This window comes from Elephantulus edwardii, unplaced genomic scaffold (genome assembly GCF_000299155.1).
Source record: "Elephantulus edwardii isolate Elephantulus edwardi_28Jun2011 unplaced genomic scaffold, EleEdw1.0 scaffold00184, whole genome shotgun sequence".
NCBI classification, from domain to species: Eukaryota; Metazoa; Chordata; class Mammalia; order Macroscelidea; family Macroscelididae; genus Elephantulus; species Elephantulus edwardii.
This window is the reverse complement of record NW_006399934.1, coordinates 4,611,024-4,636,173: the sequence shown is the minus strand read 5'-3', so window position 1 is coordinate 4,636,173 and position 25,150 is coordinate 4,611,024. Positions and strand designations below refer to the sequence as shown.

General features: G+C 37.0%; 2 protein-coding genes across 2 annotated transcripts; one reads left to right on the top strand and one right to left on the bottom strand.

The window, feature by feature from the left end:
- Positions 1–8,814: 8,814 nt before the first annotated feature.
- LOC102847523 (olfactory receptor 1N1-like) lies at positions 8,815–9,744 on the top strand. The gene has a single exon (XM_006896240.1). It carries the CDS (start codon positions 8,815–8,817, stop codon positions 9,742–9,744), a length of 930 nt encoding a protein of 309 aa, XP_006896302.1.
- A 12,549-nt stretch (positions 9,745–22,293) lies between these two features.
- Positions 22,294–23,238, bottom strand: LOC102847120 (olfactory receptor 11A1-like). The gene has a single exon (XM_006896239.1). It carries the CDS (start codon positions 23,236–23,238, stop codon positions 22,294–22,296), a length of 945 nt encoding a protein of 314 aa, XP_006896301.1.
- Positions 23,239–25,150: the final 1,912 nt, after the last annotated feature.

Genomic DNA, 25,150 nt, shown 5'->3' with positions numbered 1-25,150 from the left:
GACATCATGCTGGGTAGAGTAGAGGGACAGCACAGGAGGGGAAGACCCTCTATGAGGTGGATTGATTCAGTGACTGGGGTAATCGGAATGGGTGTATCAGAGACAATGAGATTGGCACAGGATAGAGCACAGTTTAGGGCTCTCTATGAGTCACAAACCACTCAACAGCACATAACAATAACAACAACGTTCATAATAGTGTTATTCACAATAGCAGAAAATAGAAACAACTCAAATGGTCATCAACAAACTAATGGATTAAAAATTGTAGTACATTCACACATTCTAACACTATGCAACATTAAGGAACAACAATTTTGCAAAATACTATAAATCATGGAAGAGTTTAGAGAGCATTATGCAAAGTTAAATATCTCTGTATCATAAGGACAAATATTACATAAAACCATTATTGTGAAAAAGCAGGATAATTGAGCAAGATATATATTACATTCAAAAAGAGAAGGAGAAGAGAAGAAGAGAAATCAGGATAGCAGAGACTGATGATAAGAGAGAGGATAAATGAATAGGAAAGATTTAATACATGCTTGAAAAGACTGAGTGATAAAAGGCATAGATCAATAGTAATTACTTATATAAAAGACAATATATATGATTGTGTAAAAAAACAATATGCATAAATAAAACACAATATACATGAATGACTGTAGAAAGCACAATTTACATGAAAGAAACACAATGTAAATAAATAAATGTACGCAAACTAATAAAAATGTGTTTAAAAAATAAACACGTATGTCATGGGAAATACAAAATATCTAATCAGGGGTAGTGCATCTACTAGCCCAGCAGAAGACCAGTTATATCAGAGATTCTGCTAGTCTGATTCTGCTAGTGACCAAAGCCTCAAAGTGCAAGCCAGGTCAAGGTTTCACCTGTACTGGTCTAAGGTGTGTCAAGAGGTGGGGCGCTCAGACAGAGGCAGATTTTCTGCTGGCCTTAGATGAGCCTAGGCTAGTCTTCCTGGCTAGAGATTGTATTTGCCAATCTAGAGGATGGGTGCCAACCAGTCAGAGGAGGCATCCCTATTAATCTAGAGATTGATTGCAGGCCAGATGTGGCACAGTCCACAGGCTCTGGGAGGAAAACGGTGAGACCTTCCAGCTCCAGATACAGGATGACAGGGATATGTCCTGAGGTAGAGCTGGGTCTTGGTGGGAGGACGAGATATGTGGGAGGAGGAAGTCGGGATGTGTGGGATAAACCATTGCCTATCATTTGTTGAGTGGTGGGATGGGCAAAGGGCAGACTGAACATTTTCAACTGTGTGAATATCACTACTGCCACCACCATAACCCTATTGGATTCTCATGCTATGTGGATAGCTGTTTAAGATGGCCACACTATGCTGTTGTTCACGGTTCTGTGTTTTGTTTTCTCCTTATTCAATGTTTTAATACAGTTTCACACAAACTTAAAAAGTTGTAATTGTTATCATGTGCCATCCATTCATAGTTACCCTATGTGGGAAAAGTTCTGAACTGTGCTCTTTCTTAAGTCAGTCTCATTGTCCCAGATACATCTACCCACACTACCCCAGATACTGTGTCAATCCATCTCATCCAAGGTCTTCCTCTTCTGTGTTGTCCTTCCACCTTTATAAGCGTGATGTCTTTCTCCAGGATCTGGTCCCTCCTGGCCACATGCTCAAGGTATGTGAGACAAAGCTTCAAAATCCTTGCCTCCAAGGAGCAGCCTGGTTTCACCATCTCCAGGACAGACCTGTTTGTTCTCTTGATGGTAGATGGTATGTTCATTACTCTCCTCTAGCACCTCAACTCAAATGCTTCGATTCCTCTTCTGTCATTTTTGGTCAGGTCCAGCTCTCTGATGTATAGCAAGCAATTGTGAAGACCATGGTCCGAATCAGACACACTTTAGTCTCTGGACTGACATCATTCCTCTACAGCACTTCAGAGAGGTCACTGACAGCAGATTTCCCTAGAGTAATTCATCTTTTAGTTTCTTTTCTGCTGGTGCCAAGAGTGTTGATTGTGGAGCCGAGCAAGCTGAAATTGTTAACAACCTCAATATCTTCTCCTTCTATTACAATGCTGGCAATTGGCACAAGAATTTTTGTCTTCTTGTGTTGAGGTTCAATCCATATTGAAGACTACGTATTGAAGATTACAATCCTTGACCTTCTGCAACAAACAGTGCAGGTCCTCCTCAATTTAACAAACAAGGTTGTGTCATCTGTATAACGTAGGTTGATGATGAGTCTTCCTCCAATCTTGATGCCACACTCCTCCTAATAAAGTTCAGCCTCCTGAGTGATCTGTTCCACATAGAGATTGAAAAAGTATGAAGACAGGTCACATCTTTGACTTCTCCTTTCCTGATTTTGAACCATACAGTGTTTTCTTGCTCAGTCCTGATGACTGCTTCCTGGTAAAAGTATAGGCTTTGCATCAGCACAATCAAGTGTTTTCTTGGATGCATATTCTTCTCAAGGTTAGCCACAATTTGTGGGGATCCACACAAATGCTTTTGCATAGTCAATTAAATACAGAAAGACATTCCTCTGGTACTCTTTGCTTTCAATCAAGGTCCATCTGACATTTGATAATGTCTTTGGAGCCATGCCCTCTTCTAAACCCAGCTTATATTTCTGGAGTTCTCTGTCCATGTGTTCCAATAATATTTAGATAATCTTCAGCAATATTTTTCTTGTGTGTACCATCAGTGATACTGTTCAATAATTTCCACACTCTATTGAGTCACCTTTTTGGAATGGGAACAAATATGGATCTCTTCCAATCGGTTGGCCTGGTAACTGTTCCCCAGATTTCTTGGCACAACTTGGTGGACCACCCTGTCGTGGTTGGAAGTAGTTGATAGAGACTTGGAAAGGTTTGTTTTTTTCCTTGACAGACTCAATAGAACTCAGTAACTGTACCTCGAAGGAACACAGTTCAAAACACAAGTTAACTATTTTTCAACAACTCAAACCACATGCATTTCAGCCACTCTACTACTATGATGTTGTTTTTATTAGGTGTCATCAAGTCAAGTATGATGCATAGAAACACTATATATTCTATCCTGTGCCATTCTCTTTATTTCTAGCACACTCGGCCCATTATCGCAAGTAACTCAGTGGTAAGGAATTACGCTGCCAATGCAAAGGTATTTAGTTCAACTCCACAAGCTGTTCCACTAGAGAAAAATGGGCAATCTCCTCCTATGTGATTTATGCCTCTGAAAACTTGCTAGAGGATAAGCTATGGGTCAATTCAGTCTCAAAGTTCTCAACAACTAAATGATAAAATGATGAATAAACAAATAAAATTAGAATAATAGCATTTTAGTAGATTTAAGTTTTCTATACCCATCAGGTCCCTGAGTTGATATTAAAATGGGTAACCTAACTATATTATTCTGTATGTGTTCAGAAGAAGGCTATGAAGTGTTTATAATGTAGGAGTGGCATCTATCAAGGCAATATAAAATTATAACCATATATCAATCTCTTCCTGCTTTTCTGACTTTCTAAGTTGTTGTTGTTGTTGTTGTGAGGTGCTGTTGAGTCAAATATGACTCATAGTGACCCTATGAATAATGGATCTGAACCCCATCCTATCCTGTGCCATCTTCACACTTCTTATTATACTAGGGCCCGTTACAGCAGTCAATGTGTCAATCTACCTGGTTGAGGGTCTTCCTCTCCTTTACTGACCCTCCACCCTTCCAAGCATCCTGTCCCTCTCCAAGGAGTAGCCTCTCATAGCAACATGCCTGAAGTATATGAGGTGAAGCCTCATCATCTTTACCTCCAAAGAGTACTTTATAAAGACAGAGTAGTAACCAGAGATAGTGTTGAGTAATTTTCTGGTTTCCAAACCAATATTAATATTATTTTTTTATTATTCATTTCATTCTCAACACATATCTATAGACAAGTTTCTTAGTTGCAAATTTCTTCAAATTAGAAATTAATGAGTAACTTTGGGAACTGGGTCTCCAAGGTCAAAAAATTCCTTCTGGTCCCAAGAGAGATGACGATTGATAATGCTCAGTTCTCAAGGTGCATCAGCTATCTCTAACTTCTGGTGTGGCTCATCAATGTAAGCAAAAGCCCTAGATCTATAGTCTGTTCCATCTTCTCACCAAGTGCATCAGATAATATAAACATTTCAATATCTTATGGAGTGGAGATTAAGGCCACCAATAGGTAAGTTGGAAGGTGGTATTAAATCAATTAATGAATTTGGAATTCAAAGTATACTAGAAACTCTTTGTCATCAAGTCAATTTCAAGTCACAGTAACTTTGTAGGACAGAATAGAACTGCCCTATAGGGTTTCTAAGGTTGTAAATCTCTACAGAAGCAGATTGCCACATCTTCTTCCTAGAGAAGAGGTGGTGAGTTTGAATCACTGAACTTTTTTCCATTAAAAAAAAAAGAATATGTAAACTTTTAATTAGCGATTAAATGCCTTAAGCACTTAGACTGTGTAAATTATGCACTTTAAGATTTATTTCATTTTCAAAGTCCATTTTTATCTCTCTCCTTCCAGAACAGTATGTGAACCATTTCAGCTGAAAGAAAATCTTTTGCTATTAGGTCATTTTTTTCTTTTCTTTTTTTTTTTTTTTTTTTGCAATACTTAGTTGAAAATTAAATATGTAAGCCTGTAGTTTAGTAGAGGGGTTGGGACTGAATGTATAACTTGAGGATTACCTGTTTAAAGCAAAGAATTGCAAGACAGAAAATAGGTTCAAAACTGAGTATTAAAAGAGAAGGAACCAGTCAAGGAGCGTTAGTAGATACTGACATTGAGTTCACTAGAAAGCCAGAAGAATGTGGGAGAGTTCCGGTAGGAAGGCAATAAAAAGGTTTGATATAAGGAAAGAGTTAACTATGTTAAATCTGTTTGAGATATTTAGTAACGAAAGCACTGAGAGCTGAACCTTAAGTTTATAAGAGTCATTTCAGTGAGTTGGTGAGAATAAAAGCTGGAATAAAGTGAGTTTAAGAGAGAATGCAAGGAGTAATGATGTCAGTCTGTAAACTAAGGTGCTCCAGACCCAGGCCACGGTCTTTGTAATCACTTGCTATGTATCAGAGAACTGGACAAGCACTAGGGATGATAGAAGGAAAATTGATGCCTTTGAGCTGTGGTGTTGGAGAAGAGATTAGAATATACAATGGACTGCTAAGAGAATGAACACATTCATCTGGTGAGGGTTAAACAAGGCTGCTCCTTGGAGGCAAAGATTCTAAAGCTTCATCTGACATATTTTGGGCATGTTGCAAGGAGAGAGACATCATGCTTTGTATGGTGGAGGGACAATGCAAGAGAAAAAGATCCTCAATGAGATGGATTGATTCAGTGACTGGGGTAATGGGGGTAGGGGTAGGTATGTCAGAGACAATAAGGTTGGTACAGGATAGAGCAGGGTTTAGGGCAGTTGTGCATAGGGTCACTATGAGTTGCAGACAACTTGACGGCACATGACAACAACAACAACGTAAAACCAATTAGCTTTTTGAAGAATTTTACTGTAAATAGCAAAAAAGTAAAGTCGTAGCTCAAGAATGTAATGAAAACACTAGAATATATGAGGTACATTTGAGAGAAAATTTTTAAGGATTAACAGAAGGAACCTCACAACTCCAACTTGCTGAAGTATTGCTTGTTTAACTTTATTAATGTCCCGTTCCTGCACAGAATTACAACTTGAACTTCATATTTGCCAGATGAATAATCTGAAGATGGATGTAGTAGCAGTGACTGCCCTCAAGTCAAAATCAAGAAGATTCAACCTGGACAACATGCAAAAATATAAAGAATGTAGCCCTGTTTTACTGAAGGAAGTATTATCTTGAAAGGAAGAATGCAAAAAGAATGGCTGATATGATTCTCCACATTTTTACTATCACCAACAGCATCACCTTGGAGCCTGTTAAAAATTAAGATTGTCGTATCCTACTCCAGAACTACTAAATCAAAATCTTCAGGGTGCTGCTCAGAAATCTGTGATTTTTATATCTCTGTGTGATTCTGACACACACTGAGGTTTGAGGATCACTCTTCTCTAGTATTCAAACACAATCCACACAAAAATTAGAGTGGTTATTTCTATTAATCTTGAATCACTAATCCATTGGAATATTTAAAGATTAATAAAATCAGGGACGAAATGAATATGGAAGTGGGCAAAGAAATATGTCCGTCACATGACCTGTTCCAGAACTTTAATTATACACTCTGAAGGTGGCTCTGAGCTTGAAAGAATAAGCAGGAGCTAACTGAAAGAGAAGGGAAGGAAAGAACATGCCACACATGAGGGAATGAAATGTAGTCATGTGGTTGAGAGTAAGGAATGAGTGGACAGTAGTGTAAGGTGAGGCTGGTGAGGTTTTTTGAAGTAAAAACACATTGAGTTTTATAAGGAATGTTAGGAATTGTTCATCCTCTAGCATAATGGTTCCACTGTTATCAGAGATTTTATCTTTTTTTGTAAACAAAGAATGGTGTTATTTTTACACAATGTAGTGTAATAATCAGATTTTCTTTTTTTAAAAAAAAAAACCCACATTATCTTGGAAAGCATATTGAATGAAGCACAAGTGGACAGTCTAAACAAGTTAGGAGGTAAGTAATACTGCAATTAATCAACAATGTGGTTTGTTAAGTGCCAGTGAGTTGACTACAACTCCTAGCAACCCTATGAACAATGAATCTGAACCTTGCCATATCATGTGCCGTCCTTATTATCATTGGTAAATATGATACTATTGATATAGTCACTATTTCAATCCTCTTGTTAAGGGACTTCTTCTCTTTCTCTGATCGTTCAGCTTTCACAGCATGATGTCTTTTTTCCAAGGACTGGCCCCTCCTAATAATATGCCCAAAATACATGAGATAAAGTTTTACCATCCTTGCCTCTAAGGAGCACCCTGGGTGCACTTCCTCCAAAATATATTTGTTTTTAACAGTCCACAGCACATTCAGTAGTCTTCTTCAATACCAAAATAAAATAAGACAAAATGGATAAAAGATATTTATTATTCTTTTTTTTTTTTGGTGCTTCAGATGTAGAATTTATTCCACATACATGCTTCCTCTTCCCTTTACCTAGTTTGGGGAGGAAGGGAGTTCTGTAAAGTATAACCGATGCTTTTCCAGTAATATCTTGTTTTGGGTTTCACAAAAATGAACAAGAAACAGCAGATATATTCTACTAAATGTTAGAACATTTCCTTATTGCTTCTAGACTACTTTTTTACTCAGTTTAACTTTCACTTTAATAAAAAAGTGTCCATTGATGACTAGTAGGATTATCTCCATATATGTAGGCCTTCTTACACACATGTGATTGAGCTTACTCTAGTGAAAAGTAAAAGAATATGTATGCAAGAAAGAAAACAAAACTGCCTCGGCGGCCCTGTCATGGATCGGACTGATTCTTTCACATCAGGAAGTTGGTTTTTCTGGTCATTTCCACGTTGTAGACCCTTCAGCAGTCTCATAGCTTTCCCGCTTTAACTTGAGGGATGGTTTCTCATAGTACCGCCTTTGCTTAATGTCTTCAATGAGACCATTCATAGTGAGGGTTCTGTTTAGACTCCTATGTGCACCTTCCACATCGTTATCCTGCACCATCACAGTCCTGGCAATGAACTTCAGATGTTTTGCCATGATCTTGGATTTAAATATCTTCACTCTAGAAGTCAGCCGAGAATACCTTTCTTGCATTTATTTTTCTTATGTCATCCTTACTCATTGTTCAACTTTCAGATGCACAGTAAGTAATTAAAAAGACTACGGCTCGGATCAGTAATTATATAAATGGATAGACTTTTTTTTTAGTTTCTACAATATCTAAAGGCCAGTATGCAGCCTATGTTGTCAAAGAACTCATAGTCTAGTAGTGAGAAATTGTGTACCATTGAATCAGAACCTGGAGGACATTATGCTGAGTGAAATATCTCAGTCACAAAAGGATAAATACTGCATAGTGCCACTGTTGTAAAATGGGACTGACATAAGGGTTGGGGGGAGACTGAGAAAGATGGGATAAATTATGTATACTGCATTGAAACAGATGAGAGAACAAGAACTGTTTAAAAGGGATATATAATTAGGTATTATTGTCATGGCAGGAGTCCAGAACAAAGGCTGCATAGTGGAGTGGACTTGGGGGAAGGGATTGCATAACAATGAAAGAATTTTTCTTTTACTTTTCAAAGAGAAGAACGAACTGGAGGGGAGGGGTGGACAGGGAGAAAAGTGCAACAATGAATGAATGGAAATCCAAAATTTCCGTAAATTTTCTTTAAAATTAATAATAATAATAAAGTTGTTTTTAAAAAAAGAACCGACTCATAGCTGACCCTCCAGCAGATTTTCAGAGGCAGTAAATTACACAGGAAGAGATTGTCTATCTTTCTCCCACAGTGCCACTTGTGAATTTTAACTGAATGCCTTTGGGCTGTTTCCACTAGGCCATCAATGCTCCCTAGTGGTAAGAAGAGCTACACAAATATTTACACCATCTTTTATTAAAAGCTTAATTTTGAAAGCTCTTGCATATTTAGAAAACTCCAGAAAACCTCTGCTGATGCTCTCATTCTTTTTTCCTTTGTGTGGCCTCACTTCGGCCATTCTTTATGAAGTTCAACTCTTGTTCCTTCCATTGATGTTTCAGTGTCTTTCTCCATTTCTGAGTGGTATGTGGGGAAACCCATTTCCAAAAGATATTATCCAGAATGTAACTCATCCCAGTACCTAATATTGAGTGAATCGTCTTCATACTTTCTTGCAGCACACCAAAACCCAGAATGAACTGCAGCAAGACTCCTGACTTTGTACTCTTGGGGTTGTCCAGTGACCCAAAGCAACGGCAGTTCTTCTTCAGTCTCTTCCTGGCTGTCTACTTGCTGGGCTTCCTAGGCAACTTGCTACTTCTACTAGCTATTGGTACTGACATCCACCTTCACACTCCCATGTACTTCTTCCTTGGCCAGCTGTCTCTTGTGGATCTCTTCTTCACTTCTACCACAACTCCCAAAATGCTGGAAACTCTATGGACCAGCAACGGATTCATCTCTTTCTCTGGATGTTTGGCCCAATTATATTTCTTTGCTGTTTTTGCTGATTTGGACAATTTGCTTTTAACTGTCATGGCTATTGACCGCTACACTGCTATCTGCCATCCTCTTCGTTACCCACTCCTAATGACTCCTTGTAGATGTGGCCTTCTGGTGGCTGTATCGTGGGGAGTGGCATATTCTGTCTCTCTAATTCATACATTATTATTATCCCAGCTATCGTTCTATACTAATCAAGAGATTCCCCATTTTTTCTGTGATCTGGGCCCACTCTTATGGCTTTCTTGCTCTGATACCCAGCTCAATGAGGATCTAGTGATGGTTATGACTGGGTTATTAGGAATCAGTCCTCTCCTCTGCATAGTATGTTCTTATGCCTGTATATTCCATGCTGTAGCTAGGGTACCATCAGTGCAAGGGAAAAAGAAAGCTCTGGCCACATGCAGCTCCCATCTCTCCATGGTCATCCTCTTCTACAGCACAGTCTTTGCTGCATACCTGAAGCCTCCTTCAACCTCTCATTCTCCTGGAGAAATGACTGCTGCTGTTATGTATACTCTGGTAACTCCCACTCTAAACCCTTTCATTTATAGTCTTAGAAATAAAGATGTGAAGGCTTCCCTAAAAAGGATGTTGGGCATGGAGTGTTCTCAGGATTAAGGATAATCACTATAACCAAGCACTATGGTAAAATTCACTCTCCCCCTTCATTACCACATTTGCAAAGGGAGTCAACATATGGCTGTTACAGAGCATTGTATGATCTGTTAGAAAGAATAGTGAAGTAAAAATTGAAATCAAGAGAATGAGATTCTAGATTCCATTCTGTTATTTCTGTTTGGTGTCATCAAAGCTTGCTCTAACTCAGAGTCGCTTTATGTATAATAGAGAAAATGTTGCTTGGTTCTGCTCCATCCTTCATAATCTTTGTTGTGTTTGATCTCATTGTGTCAACCCATCTCATTGGGAGTCTATCTTTTTCACTGCTCTCTATTTCCCTCAGCATGATGTTTTTCCCTGAGACTAGTCCTTTTCTTGATGAAGTTTTTAATTTATATACACAAAAGAATAGATAGTATTGGTAGTTATTGAATTTCCTTCTAATACTAAAATAATTAAAATGTGTTTATTCATTGCCATTCATTCAGTCACTCATTTATTACTGTTAAATCAGTTCCCACTTACAGTGATTCTCTATTGAGTTTACAAAACTGTGAACGGCAATTCAAAGAGACTCTCCATCTTTCTCCTGCCACTGGTAGATTTGAACCTGGAGACTACAGTCACTGGGTTTCAAAGCAAAACTCACTTCAGAGTACCATCATATTTTTAACATCTAGTTATTTCAACCAGTAACATAATAATCAAATTACTACTAACACCTTTACTGTAGTCCATATCATCTTTGTTATCCTCCCAGAAATATCATGTAAATTGTCATCTTCAATATTATCACCATCAATACTACCAATGCCATCACCATTAGTAAAAGAAACTTGTTCTATGCACTTTCCCCCCTTTTTTCTCCCCCACTTTCCATATTTATATTCTAAATATTTATGTATTTGTGCTGTGTCTAAGACTCTTTCAGGAGTTTCTGTGAATAATAGCTAATATTTTGAAGAAAGACAAGAGTAGAGGATTTTTAAACACGCTCTGACTTTTAATAAACATATTAAAATATAAAAAAGCATTTTCAAAATGGGTCTTACTAGTGGCTCTTTCTGCAAAACTAAAACAAGTCTATGCATCACTCAATAATGGATTCTTCTTTCAGATACAGACTGTCCAAAGAGTATGCCAAAGAATTATTTCTTTCATTGTTATAAAGATTATGTACTATAATTAGTTGTCACTGTAATCTATCAAATTTGCCCATTTGTATACATCGCACATTGTCCCAAGGCAGAAACTATATACTAGGTTTCTTTCAATGGTTCATGTTGTTGTGTTCATATTACTATAGAATGTATTTCTGTAGTTCATATTACTATAGAGTATATTTCTATGGTTCATACTACTGTGCCTTGTGAATTACAAAGTCTTATTAAACACATAGGAAGGAATTATAATGGTCAATCCTAATCAAGATATATTTTAATACATGGATTAAAGAGAATCTGATTTAGGAAAAATGCAAAATTCTTAAACTAGATTCCCTATTCAGGTATTCTCACCAATGTTCAACTCAGATTTTCTTTTTAAAAGGTTATCTAAGAAGTGAATTTTTTAATGGTCCTTAGTCCCTTTCATCTGCTCATATGTGTAAGTCTTTCAAAAAATTAGCTTTTAAAATAATACTTTGAGTTTCTGGTGAAAGTTAACAAAGATAATGTTGTCATTGTTATTGTTGCTATGTGCCATCAAGTCACTTGCAACTCATAACAACCCTAAGTACAACAGCTCTGAACCCTGCTCTATCTTGAGCCAACCTTATTGTATCTGACACACCTACCCTCATTACTCCAGTCATTGGGTCAATCCATCTCATTGGGGGTCTTCCTTTCTTGCACTGTCCTTCCACCCTCCCAAGCCTGATGACCTTCTCTGAGGACTGGTCCCTCCTTGCAACATGTCCAAAGTATGTCAGACAGAACCTCAGAATCCTTGCCTCCAAGGAGAATTCTGGCTTCACTCTCTCTAGGACAAACCTGTTTGTTCTAGCAGTTCATGGTATATTTAATACTCTTTTCCAGCACCACAGCTCAAAGGCATCAATTCTCCTTTTATAATTGCTAGTATTTCCCAGTTTTCTAACGTATAGCAAGTAATTGCAAAGACTATGGCCTGGATCAGGTACACCTTAGTCTCCAGACTGACATCATTACTTCTCAGTACTCTGGAGAGGTCGCTGACAGCTGACTCTCCCAATGCAATTGCTCTTTTGATTTCCTGGCTGCTGGTACCAAGAGTGTTGACTATGGAGCCAAGCAAACTAAAGCTGTTAATAATCTCTAGCTCTTCACTATCTATCATGATATTGCCAATTGACTGAGTGGTGAGAATCTTTGTTTTCTTGATGATGAACTTCAATTCATATTGAAGGCTGTAGTCCTTGACCTTCTGCAGCAAATGCCTCAGGCCCTCCTCAGTTTTGGCAAACAAGGTTGTGTTATCTGAATAACACAGGTTGTTGATGGGTCTTCCTCCAATCCTGATGGCACATTCCCCCTCATAAAGGCCAACCTCTCAGATTATCTGTTCAGCATATAGATTGAAAAGGTGTGGAGATAGGATGCATCCTTGGCATACACCTTTCTCGATTTTGAACCATGCATTTAACAATCTTCACACAAATTTTTTGGTGATATTAGTTACATTTATCAAAATGTGTCAGCATTCTCTTTAATTGAAGTCCATTCGTTCCCTTCTAGTACTTTGGTTTCCTTGTCCCCTCATCTTCTCATTTGCTTTAGAGTAACTGTTGACTGTTTGGTCTCATACTGATGGTTTATAAGTATGGTTCCAATCTTCTGGGTGATGGCGGTAGTTGTTGTATGTGGTTGAGCCAGAACCTACCCACAGTTGACCCTTCACCGGGTTTTCAGAGGCAGTAAATTGGACGGAAAGAGATGGCTCATCTCTCTTCTGTGGAGTTTCTTGTGGGTTTGAACTGGGTGCCTTTGGGATTGCAGCACAGTTTCTTAACACTAGGCCATCAGAGATAGAAGTTCTGGGTTTTGCCATTGATATGATTCATAGTGACTCAATAAACAACCAATCTGAACACTGTTCTTTTCCATGCTATCCTCACAATCTTTGACAACTTGAGCCCATTGCCACAGTCACTGTTTCAGTCCACCTATTTGAAGGTTTTTCTCTTTCTGGGCAGCATCCTTTGTTTGCTACCCTACTATTTTGTTAAAAGATGATTTCAAGGGAGAGGGACAATTCTGCCTTTAAAATGTATCTCATGGTGATAATTTCACGGTCCTCTCTTTTCTATTGTTTAAGTTTGTCTGGTTTTCTTTTCTTTACTAAGAACTGAATTCTGTCCCATGTTTCTCTCCCATTCTATCCAGGTAGTGTCATCCACTGTAGCTCAGGTCAGAATAGATAGCAGTGATAATCAGATATCATCTAATTCTAGAAGTAAAGTTGTTTCTTAATTCTAATCTAATGCTTTGTCACAGCATATGTATAGAAAATTATTTTCCAAGAATAGTTACTAAATGAATGATTCAAATTGATGTGTCTTCTGGTCTAACAAGCATTCATTTGTTTCTCAAGTTGTGGTGAATACAAATATTTTGTTTCTCTGAATGCCCCTCCTTTCTATCCTAGCCCTATCTAAACTCATGCCATAATGCCAAAAGATTAACTTCTCTTTTATGTATTGTTATTAAGTAGCAGTCAGTGATCAAGTATCTGGCTAATTAAAGGAGTCAAAAGCAGATAAACTGAGACAAATTATTGGGCTAAAGTCACTATAGCAAAGATTACATATAGATAGTGGTCTTCATGAACTTTATGTTCATTCTAAGCGATCCAGAAGAGGGATGTGGCTGAAAATGAGCTAGATCAGGGCACATACACTATGTAGGTTAGAATGAGCAAGCAGCTTAGGTACATGTAAACACAATGCTTAAAGGCTTACAGGATTACAGGACTCAAATTCTATTGTATAATAAACAACAGTTCCTAGGAAAACAAGAAAAATCAAAGCAGAGCAGATGCCAAAAATCTAGTCAATGGTCAATAATGCAATAGTGAGGAAGACAATAATTCAGAGCAACAGCAGCAGATTAGGATGCACTACCAAGCTTATTCTATGTGTCATTACAGGGCATATATTAAGATGTCATAGAGCAGGAAACAAAGTTCAACTTAGTCAACTTGGATATAACAAATGAAATTAAAGGAGAACATTTGAACACAAAAATTATTTTCTCTATTAATGCAGGTTTCTAAAAAGAATAACAAGAATCTTATATCTGAAAGTACAGTCCCATTGATCTAATAAGGAAAAATCAGCATTTGAAGTAGCTGGACGATGTAAGGTAGTGTTTCAGACAGGAGGGAGCTGTGAAAAAAATGCTCTAGTATTACATTTGAGCCCTGGCTGAGTGGGGTTAGGAGCTCTGGCTGATTGATCGTATATATAAGGGAAGAAAAATCTACTTAATATTTAACTGCTTCTAAGGATATAAATGAAAGATAGTAGAGCTGGAAGAGTGCTTAGAAAAGTAGCACCAGGAGAATTTGAAGTTCTGACCTTGTTATGTAGGGAAATCTCATTAATATAGCTGCCATCAGCTAAGACACTGAAAGATAAAATCTTAGGAGTAATGATCTTGGAATAATATCTACTCTAGACCTGAAGTGCTTGCTGAAGAAGGTCAAGAACTGTAGTCTTCAATATGGATTGCATCTCAACATCAAGAAGACAAAGATTTTCACCACTGGGCCAATAGGCAGCACCATGATAGATGGAGAAGAGATTGAAGTTGTTAACAATTACAGATTGTTCGACTCCACAATCAACACTCTTAGCATCAACTGTCAGGAAATCCAAACACAAATTGCATTGGGAAAATCTGCTGTCAGTGATCTCTCCAGATTACTGAAAAGCAGCAATGTCAGTCTAGACATTGTCACACCTAATCCAGGCCATGATCTTTGTAATTACTGGCTATGCATCAGAGAGCTGGACAATGACTAAAGATGGCAGAAGAAAAATCAATGCCTTCAAATTGTGGTGCTGGAGAAGAGTCTTGAACGTACCATGGACTGTCAAGAAAATGACTAGGTCTGGCTTGGAGAGGGTGAAACCAAGTTTCTTATTAGTGGCTAAGATGCTGAAGCTCTGTCTCACATACTTTGAGCTTGTGGCCAGGAGGGACCAGTCTTTGGAGAAGGACATCACACTCAGAAGAGTGGAGGGACAAGAGAGGAAGGCCTCAAATGAGATGGATTGATACAGTAATTGGAGAGATAGGGGGTAGTGTATCAGAATTACTGACACTGACTCAGGACAGGGCAGTGTTCAGAGCTGCTGTACATAAGGCCTCTATGGATCTCAGATGACTTGACAGCACATAACAAGAACAACAAGACCTAGTAGGAAGAAGCTGCACTGCAATCTTGAAGGCCCACAGTTTGAGGCCATCAGCTGTCTGGCAGGAGAAAGATGGGCAAGCTCCTCCTGTGTGATTAACTGCCTCTGAAAACCTGCTGGAGGGTCAGCTATGGGTCAATTCTGAGTCTACAGTACACAATAACAGTAGACTTCACCTAAAGCTAAGCTTTAAGAAAGTCCACAAGGAAAAGAAAATTCAGAGAGTCAAAGACAACTTAAGAGGTTTACAAATTATCTTGGGCAGCCTGCAGAAATTCAAGATGATTCTACTGGAATTGAAGTGCTACTAGAACAGAAACAACAAAACAATCACTATTACACAATGATTTATGAAAGGACATAGAAATGAGATTTCCCCCAACCTTACTGAATATGAAATGACTGAGAAATAGAGTTCAGTGAAATTACACAATAGCTCTGCACTGCAATCCCAAAGGCACATGGTTCAAATATGCCAGTTGCTCAATGGGAGAAGGATTGACAATCTCTTCCTATGTTACTAACTTCTTCTTAAAGCCTGCTAGAGGGCCAACTATGGGTCAGTTCCAACTCATGGTACACTACAACAATAACAAACATATTTAAAATAATAAAAGAAATGTGTTCAATAAATTAAATTACTCTATTTATAATATAGGAGGGAAGCTCATTAACAGCCTGTGATAGTCACATGACACAGCCTTGCTTGCTGAAAGTGGAAAAGACTGAAAGCTCTTGTTAATGAAGATTAAAGACTACATCCTTTCTTAAAAATTTTATTTTATATTGGTTTGCTTACAAAATTTTTATACATTGTGTTCTACTCTTTCCTTCATCCATATTGTGTTTCTTATAATCATTCCCATACATTATTAATTATACCACAATATAAAGAGAACAAAAATCATAATAACTAGACCAACAAACAGAATTCTGCAAAAAAAAAGATTGAAGTTGCCAGTGATTTAATTTTATTTTAATTCACAATAAACAACAATGGATGTACTAGTCAATAAATGTGTTATGTTAGTTAAATCTACTCCATGTTGTTCTTAGTTGCCATCGAGTTGATTACAACTCATAACAATGCTATGAACAATGATCTGAACCTTGTGCCATCATCATCATCTCTGACACACATGAACCCATTGCTGTGATTATTTTATCAATCCATCTTGTTGAGGGTCTTTTTCTCTTTTGCTTGCCCTCCACTTTTCCAAGCATAATGTCCCCATTCAAGGAATACCCTCTCCAAGTAACATGCTCAAAGTAGGTAATATAACACTTAGCCATCCTTGCTTCCTAGGATTACTCTGGGTGCACATTTTCAAAGAAATATCTGTTTGTACTTTTGGCAGTCTATAGAATACTCAGTACTCTCTTCCAACACCTTTCTTCTGTCAACTTTATTCATTGCCAATCTCTCAAATGCATAGTAAGTGACTGAAAAGAGCATGGCCTAAATCAGGTGTGTCTTAGTCTTCAAACTGGCATCACTACTCCTTCGTAATTTGGAGAAGTCTCTGACAACTGACTTGCCCAATACGATACATCTCCTAATCTCTTGATTGCTGATACCAAGTGTGTTGATTGTGGTTCCAAGTAAGATGAAATCGTTGACAACTTCAATCTTTTTTCTATCATGATATTGATTATTAGTCCAACAGTGAGGATTTTTGTCTTCTTGATGTTGAGATGCAATACATATTGAAGGCTGTATTCTTTGATTTTCTACACCAAGCATTTCAAGTTCTCCTCACTTTCAACAATTAAGGTTGTATCATCCATGTATCACAAGCTCTTAATGAAATTTCCTCCTGTCTTGATGCCACATTCTTCTTCATAGAGTCCAGCTCTTTGAATCATTTGCTCAGTGAACAGATTGAAAAGATATGGAGAAAGGATACAACCTTGATCTATATTTTCTTACTTTTAAACCATGCAGAGTTACCTTACGCTGTTCAGAAAAAAATTTCTTGGTTTATATATATGTTTCATATGAACACAATCAAATGTTCCGGGATTCGCATTCTTCTTAATGTTAGCCTTAGTTTTGTTATGATCCACACAGTCAAATGTCTTTGCATAGTTAATAAAACGCAAATAGACATTCTTCTGGAATTCTTTGTTTTCAGCCAGGATCCATTTGGCATCCACAATGATATACCTGGTACCACAGCCTCTTCTAAATTTTACTTTAGCTTCTGGCAGTTCTTGGTCAATGTATTGTTCTAGCCAGTTTTGGATAATCTTCAGCAATATTTTGCATGTGAGCAACATTTTGTTTGCATGTGATATTAATGATATTGTTGAATAATTCCCACATTCTGTTGAACTCTCCTTCTTCATAATGGGAACAAATTAAATATCTTTCCTATCAATCAGCCAAACAGCTGTTCTCCAAAATTCCTGACATGGATTTATGAGCACAACCGATGTTGCATCTAGTTTTGAAACATGTCACATGGCATTTCACTGATTCCTCGGGTCTTATTTTTTTGCAAATGCTTTCAGTGCAGCTTGAAATTCTTCATTACCATTAGCTATAGTTCATATTATATTTCCTGGAATTTTTTTAATGTCAACCAATTATTTTAGGCATTGTGATTCTGTATATTCCCTTCATCTTCTTTTGATGCTCCCTGGATCATTCAATATTGTACCCAGAGTATTTCTCAGTATTGCCATTTGTGTCTTGAATTTGCTTTTCGGTTCTTTCAGCTCTTGGAATGCTGAGTGAGTTCTTCCCTTTTTATTCTCCAACTTAAGCTCTTTGTACATTCTGTTCTAATATTTTGTTTCGTCTTGTCAAGCTGCCCTTTGTTAATTTCTTTTACTTCCATATTTCATCCCTTTGTTTTGGCTTCTCTACACGCTAGTGTAATTTTCAGAGTCTCTTCTGACATCTATTTTGGTCTCTTTTTACCCCCTCTTCTGTCTTTGTAACTACCTTTTGCTCTCTTCATCGGTGATATCTTTTATTTCATCCAATAACTAAACGGGTCTTTGATCACTGATGTTGTTAGAGGCTGTCAAATTACTACAACTCAAATGTACTCTATGAACATATAAAAACTTAGTCCTAAAAACAAGTATGAGATATCATCTCACTCCAGTAAAAATAGCAAAATTTAACAGAACAGCAATCAACAAATGCTGGCGAGGTTGTGGAGAAACTGGAACACTTATTCACTGTTGGTGGGAGCGTAAAATGGTGCTACCACTATGGAAGGTGGTATGGCACTTTCTCACAAAGTTACAAATAGAGATACCATTTGACCCAGCAATTCCACTACTGGGAATATACCCCAAAGAGACTATAACTGACATCCAAGCAGATATATGCACACTCACGTTTATTGCAGCTTTGTTCACAATAGCAAGGAGTTGGAAACAACCTAAGTGCCCATCAACAAACAAATGGATAGAGAAGCTGTGGTATATTCGCACAATGGAATACTATGCTGCACTGAAAAACAAGGAACTCATGCAATATTATTCAAAATGGGTAACCCTGGAGAACATTATGCTGAATGAAGTGTCTCAGTCACAAAAGGATACATACTTCATGGTGCCACTGTTGTAAAACAGGACTGACCTCAGGGTTGGGGGGAGACTGAAAAAGATGGGATAAATAATGTATATGGCATTGAAACAGATAAGGGAGAAAATTGTTTAAAAGGGATATGTGATTAGGTATTGTTGTCATGACAGGAGTCCAGAGTGAAGGCTGCATAGTGGAGTGGACCTGGGGGAAGGAATTGTAAAACAATGAAAGAATTTTTCTTTTACTTTTCCAAGAGGGTAGTATACCAGGGGGGAGGGTTGGGAGAGGAAAAAGTGCAACAATGAATGAATGGAAATCCATAATCTCTGTAAATTTTCATTGAAATTAATAATAAATTTAAAAAAGAAAAACACTTTGTCCTATCTGTATCATATTCATTATTTCAGGCATGCTCAAGTCCTTCGTTACTTTCATTTTGTTAATCCATTTCAGTAAGGGTCCTCCTCTCTTTTGTTGACCTTGTACTTTTCACAGCTTTATATCTTTTCCCAAGAACTAGCACCTACTGACAACATACCCAAAATATTTGAGATAAAGTTTCACCATCCTTGCCACAAAAGAACACTAGGATTGCACTTGCACGAAGACAGACATGTTTTTTCTTTCAACTTTCCATGAGATAATTAATCCTCTTCTCCAACACTAGAATTCAAAGACATCAATTCTTCTTTGGTCTTTTTTATCTATTGTCCAATGTTTATGTTCATGGAAAACATTTGAAAAAAACTTTGGCTTAGTCTATAAACTGGCGTCCTTGCTTTTCAGGACTGTAAAGATATTCTTGACAGCAAATTTTCACAATGCAGCACATCTCTTTATTTCTTGACTCCTGCTACCAAAGATGTTAATTATAGAGCCTAACAAAATTAAATCATTGACCATTTCATTCATTATGTTCTCTTGCTGTTGAGATGCAATTAATATTAAAGGTGGTAGTTGTTGATCTCTGCAAGAGAAGGATGGGCAATCTTCTCCCATGTGATTAACTGCCTCTGAAAAAATCACCAGAGGGTCCGCTATGGGTTAGTTCTGACTTTATGGTACACAACAATAACAATTGTTGCTCTTCTTCACTAAGTGTTTCAAGTCTTTTTTAGTTTCTGCAAGCAAGGTTGTATCATCTGTGTAAAGCAGGTTCCTTATGTGTCTTCCTCCAATCCTAATGCCATGCTTTTTTATATAGTTCATAAAATCCTTTTAGAGTGCTGAAAAGTGAGGAATAAGTTGTGCCTAACCCAAGCCATGGTGTTTTCCATCAACTCAGGCATTCAAAACTAGGAATTAATAAGAAAGATCAAAGAAGAAATGGCTACATTGAGTTATGAAGCTGGTAAATATTTCACATATTGTAGATTACTGGCAAATGGGGGAAATGTGCATGGAAGATGTTCAGCCAGAATGTTCCTTAGAAAAGAGGATAATGAGGCTTTTTCTCACATAACTTGGACATGTTATCAAGAGGGTCAGGCCCCAAAGAAGTAAAGTAGAAGGTTAGGGGAAAAGAGGGAAACCCTCAATGAGTGGAATTTGCACAGTAGTTGTTACAATAGATTAAAAAATAGCCATGGTTGTGAGAATAGCACAGGGCCAAGCAGTGTTCTGTTCTGTTCTGTTCTGTTCTGTTCTGTTCTGTTCTGTTCTGTTCTGTTAAAGACAGAATCACTGTGATTCAGAACTAACTCAACAGTACTTAACACTAAAAGACAGTAATCAGTGACTTTTAGCAGGAGGTGATAAATATTAAATGAATGATTATTTAGGAACTGAATGATAAATCAATCTGACATAAATATTAAATGAATGATGAATTAGAAACTGAGTGATAAATCAATCTGATGCTTTATGAACTCTGTCATTAAGATAATTAGTGTCAGTAAAAGTGAGACAATCAAACATAGTATGTCTTATTATATAATGCAATATAAATAACAAAGTAATGTTTGTATACCCTTGCTGGAAAAGGAGGTAAAAAAGTAATGAAGATCTAATCAAGCCTCTAAATCTAACTATAAGTTTATATGAAATATAAGATTTAAGAATAACCATCTCACTGATATCAAATTGATTCCAATTCATAGTCACCATGTAGAACAGAGTAGAACTGTTCATAGGATTTCTCAAGTCTGTAAATCATAATGGAAGACTGTCATATTTTTCCCAAGGAACAGTTGATGGATAATAAACTTTTTATTAACTGATAAATGTTTTGACCACATTGTCACCAGGGCTCCTTAGGTATAAAGATCAAGAAAACCAAATTCCTTGTTGTCAATTTGACTCTGACTCATGGAGGACCACCAGCAAGTAGTATGAGACTGTAAATCTTAACAGAAAGAGACCTCTTCACATGGAGAGGTTGGTGGATTTGAACTGCAAAACTTTGGGTTCACAGTCTACCTTCAGCCCACCAGGGGTGGCTACCAGGGCTCCTAGATATAAGGACAGAAACTGAAAAATCACATATAACTTAGAATATGCAACATTTTACTGAGCAAATAGCCTGATTTTTCTAACAAGTTAATGTCATAAAGAAAAAGAATACAAGAACTACTGTAAAATGAAAGGAACTAACAAATATAACAACAAAATACATTGTCTGAATCTTGTTTGGTTCCCAATTTCAAGAAATTGCTTACTAAAAACCATTGGATAGTTGGAAATATTTGAATATGAATTAAGTGTTAGATGACATTAAGAAAATATTGATAATTGTATTAAGTATTATAATGACAAAGTCAACAGATTTTTAAAGGGTTTTATTTGTACTTTTAATAAATAGATCATATAAAAGTACTTACACATAGAATGACATAATATCTAAAATTTGCTTTAAATGTTTTAGCAAATCTAAAAAAAGATAAGTTATAGGTGGTTAAAACAAGATTAACAAAATGATGTTAAGCTGGGTGATAACAACATAAGGATTTGTTGTCTTAGTCTCTCTACTTTGTTGTATCTTTGAAATTTTCTATAACAAAGAATTTCATATATTCAAGTGTTAATTTTTTAATTATATATTTTTTAGATCTTGTAATTCAAATACTAAGAATTAATCTTATGAAAATAACAGATATAAAAGATATTTGTACAGTAAAAGAATTAAATAAACATAAAAATTTCTAAATTCATTAAATAGATTATGTCCAGTCACAGAATGAAACCCAGAACAATAAAATAAATGTACCTTGTACTTACTTATATAGAAAGATAGTTGTAACATAGTTTTTCGTGGAAAACCAGATTGCAAGTGCTATTGTTCAGACTGATATGTATAGAAAACAAAATTATGAAATGTCATGTAATACCAGTATAATATATTTAGGTTTGTTTTCATGTTGATATTTTATATCTTCAGATGTGAGGATTACTGAACATCAGCCAGGTGTTCATATATTGTACAAAGGATCTCTTTGAATCAAAACAGACTCAATAGTAATTAATTAAATTAATTAATTAACAACAATAATAAAAGGCTAATAAAACCTTAAAACATAAAAATTACTGCTGTTCTCCAGTAAGTTTTGGAAGACTTCCAGCTGGAGATGTCAAAAGTCCAAAAGATAATATTCATTACCTTCTTCTTTCAATTAAGTGTTTCCATTTTCTTAATATAGAGAATTTTCCACAAGGCCTGATGAACCTCCTTGTTCCTCAGGGTGTAGATCACAGGATTAAAGATAGGAGTGACCACAGTATAGAGCAGAGCAAAAACTTTGGAAAGGAGCTGAGAGTGGACAGCAGAGGGTGCAATATACAAGACCATAAGAGTCCCATAGAAGGTGGACACTACAGCTAGGTGGGAGGAACATGTGGAGAAAGCCTTTCGTCTGCTGGCCCCAGCAGGTACTCTTAGCACAGCCACAAGTATCCTGACATAAGATGTAAGAATCAGTCCAAAGGGAAGAGTGAGACAGACCACGGAAAGAATGAAGGTTGTCATCTGGGCCACTCTTGGATCTGAGCAAGCCAGCTCTACCAAAGGCATGAAGTCACAGTAAAAGTGGTCAATGAGATTTGGGCCACAGAACCTCAGCTGTGACATTAGAATCACAACAAGTCCATCTACCATGAAACCAGACATCCATGATATAACCACCAGCCCCAAGCACCAAGTAGGCCCCATCAGTAATGGGTAACGGAGAGGGTGGCAAATTGCTAGATAGCGATCATAGGCCATGACCGCCAGCAGAAAGCATTCAGTCGTGGCTAGAGAGCCAAAAATAAAGAATTGAAGTAAACAGCCAGTCACAGAAATAGTTGCTTCCTTCAAAAAGCCCTCCAGCATTTTTGGCACCACTGTGGAGGTATAGAGTATCTCCAGGAAGGACAGATTAGCCAGAAAGAAATACATGGGTGTGTGGAGCCTCTGAGAGCTCACTACTGCCACAATGATTAGCATATTCCCTATGACAATGGAGGCATAGACAACTGTGAACACAATAAAGAACAGGAAATGAAGTTCAGGGAAGTCATAAAAGCCAAGGAGGACAAATTCAGCAGTTAGATTTTCTGTAGAGATGACTTCCATATGGATCATCCACCTTTCTGTTTGGCAGTCTTTAAGGGAGGAATTTCAGTATATCTGTCTTCCACATTAAACCTAAGATTAGCAGGGCTAAAAGTAAAAACATGAGTTAGTTTCCACAGCAAGAACACTTACAAATCCTCATCTCTCCTCCTATTTCAGCCACTTACTGCCCTTGAACTCTTCTCTTAGAATCTTTAATTAGGTATCTTCTCTGAGGCTCAGAGAGTTTATCCAAACTCAAACTTCCAGTCTTTCAAAAGCCTTTTGGCCTGTTTGTTCAATCCAAAATCTGTCATGTAATGAAGTAATACACAAAGATATATGTGTGTATATATCTTTATAGACAGTCTTTATGTACTTATCTATGTAGCATTAAATAAATATATAAAGTCTATATATCTTTGTAGAGAACTCTGATGGTGTAGTGGGCAGGAAGTTGTGCTGCTTACCCAAAAGCCTAATTTCTCTGTTGGTTAAAACCCACCAGTTCTGCAGGAGAAAGTTGGGAAATCTCCTGTGTGATTTCCATCCTCGGAAAACCTGCTGGAGGATCAGCTATGAGTCAGTTCCCAATCAATAGCATGAATTCTATACAGCCAGAGTCCACTAATGTGTTCAGCATCAGTGGGTGATATTTCTACCAAATGCCTGCTAGACTCATCTGCTGAAATATCTCATCATCAGTTTAAAACTAAGATGCCCAAAACCAAATACCAAATTCTTTTGTCTTCCCTCGTCACAACCAAACCTTCCGTTGAGTCCTTAAAAATTGTTGTCTGACAACCAAGCTCTCACAATTATCCACAGGGGCTTTTATATTTTATTCACCTATATATCCCATAGATTCTATTCTCATACTTCAGCTTCTTCTTCTAAAAATCACTCCTTTATCTTCAACCCTCATCTGTACTTACTCCTGGATCATTTTAAAATCCAAACCATGTGTAGTTGCATATTCTTTTTTCCTGCTGCATTCTTATTCAAAAGAACAAGTAGTATTATAAATCAGGCTAGATCACCCAGGAATTAATGCTATAGTTGGGCTGTTTGGACTATTAATTAGTTATTCCTATAGGGACTCAAGATGTGCCACCTTGTAACTTCCACTCATTCATCCTTTAGGTAATAAGTACAGTATAAATCTTTTTTTATAGTCCTTTATCTGCTTGAAATCAAGAATAAGTGGAGAAAGGTTATTAAGGAGACATTAAGAACAAACATAAATTTCATTATTTTGCTGTGAAACAGTTATATTCCTGTTCCAAATACTTTCATAACTTCAAAATAAAATTGTTTCCTCTCTTTCCTTCTTAGCATCCTGGAGGGTTTATTTTAAGGTATACAAAATGATGACATCAATAAATCAAAGGAAAGGAAATGACATTGTTTGCTATATACTAGAAGGAGGATAGAAGTCTGAGACAAAGTCCCTGGGTGCCATAAAGACTTAATCTCTGAAATTCCATAGTACTCAAGAAACTAGGATGCAATCACAGAAGGTCATGGTTCAAACCCACCAGCTGTTCCATGGGAGAAGGCTGGTCAGTCTCCTCCCATGGAATTTACTGCCTCTAAAAGCCCACTGGAGGGTCAGCTATGAGTTGGTTCCAAATAGATGGAATACAACAACATATGATAAAAGAAAGAACAAATGCATCATTTACCTCAATTACATCATTGAAGAAATACCAAACAATACTAGCTATCCAAGGCTGAGGTTAGAAATGGATAGTTTAGATGGGGATGGAATGAGAATAAAATTTAAATATTATAACAGTTCAAGTAATTAAACTGCTTTAGAACAAAGTCATGGTCAAGTAATCCACTGTTCTATAAGTTACATAAACTAATTAATGGAAAAAAAAGAAAAATTCCGTTTCATACTTTCAAATGGAATTATACACCTGCTCTT

Bases quoted from the DNA above. Each gene is read 5' to 3' on its own strand.
- LOC102847523 (XM_006896240.1), top strand. From the start codon at position 8,815: ATGAACTGCAGCAAGACTCCTGACTTTGTACTCTTGGGGTTGTCCAGT.
- LOC102847120 (XM_006896239.1), bottom strand. From the start codon at position 23,238: ATGGAAGTCATCTCTACAGAAAATCTAACTGCTGAATTTGTCCTCCTT.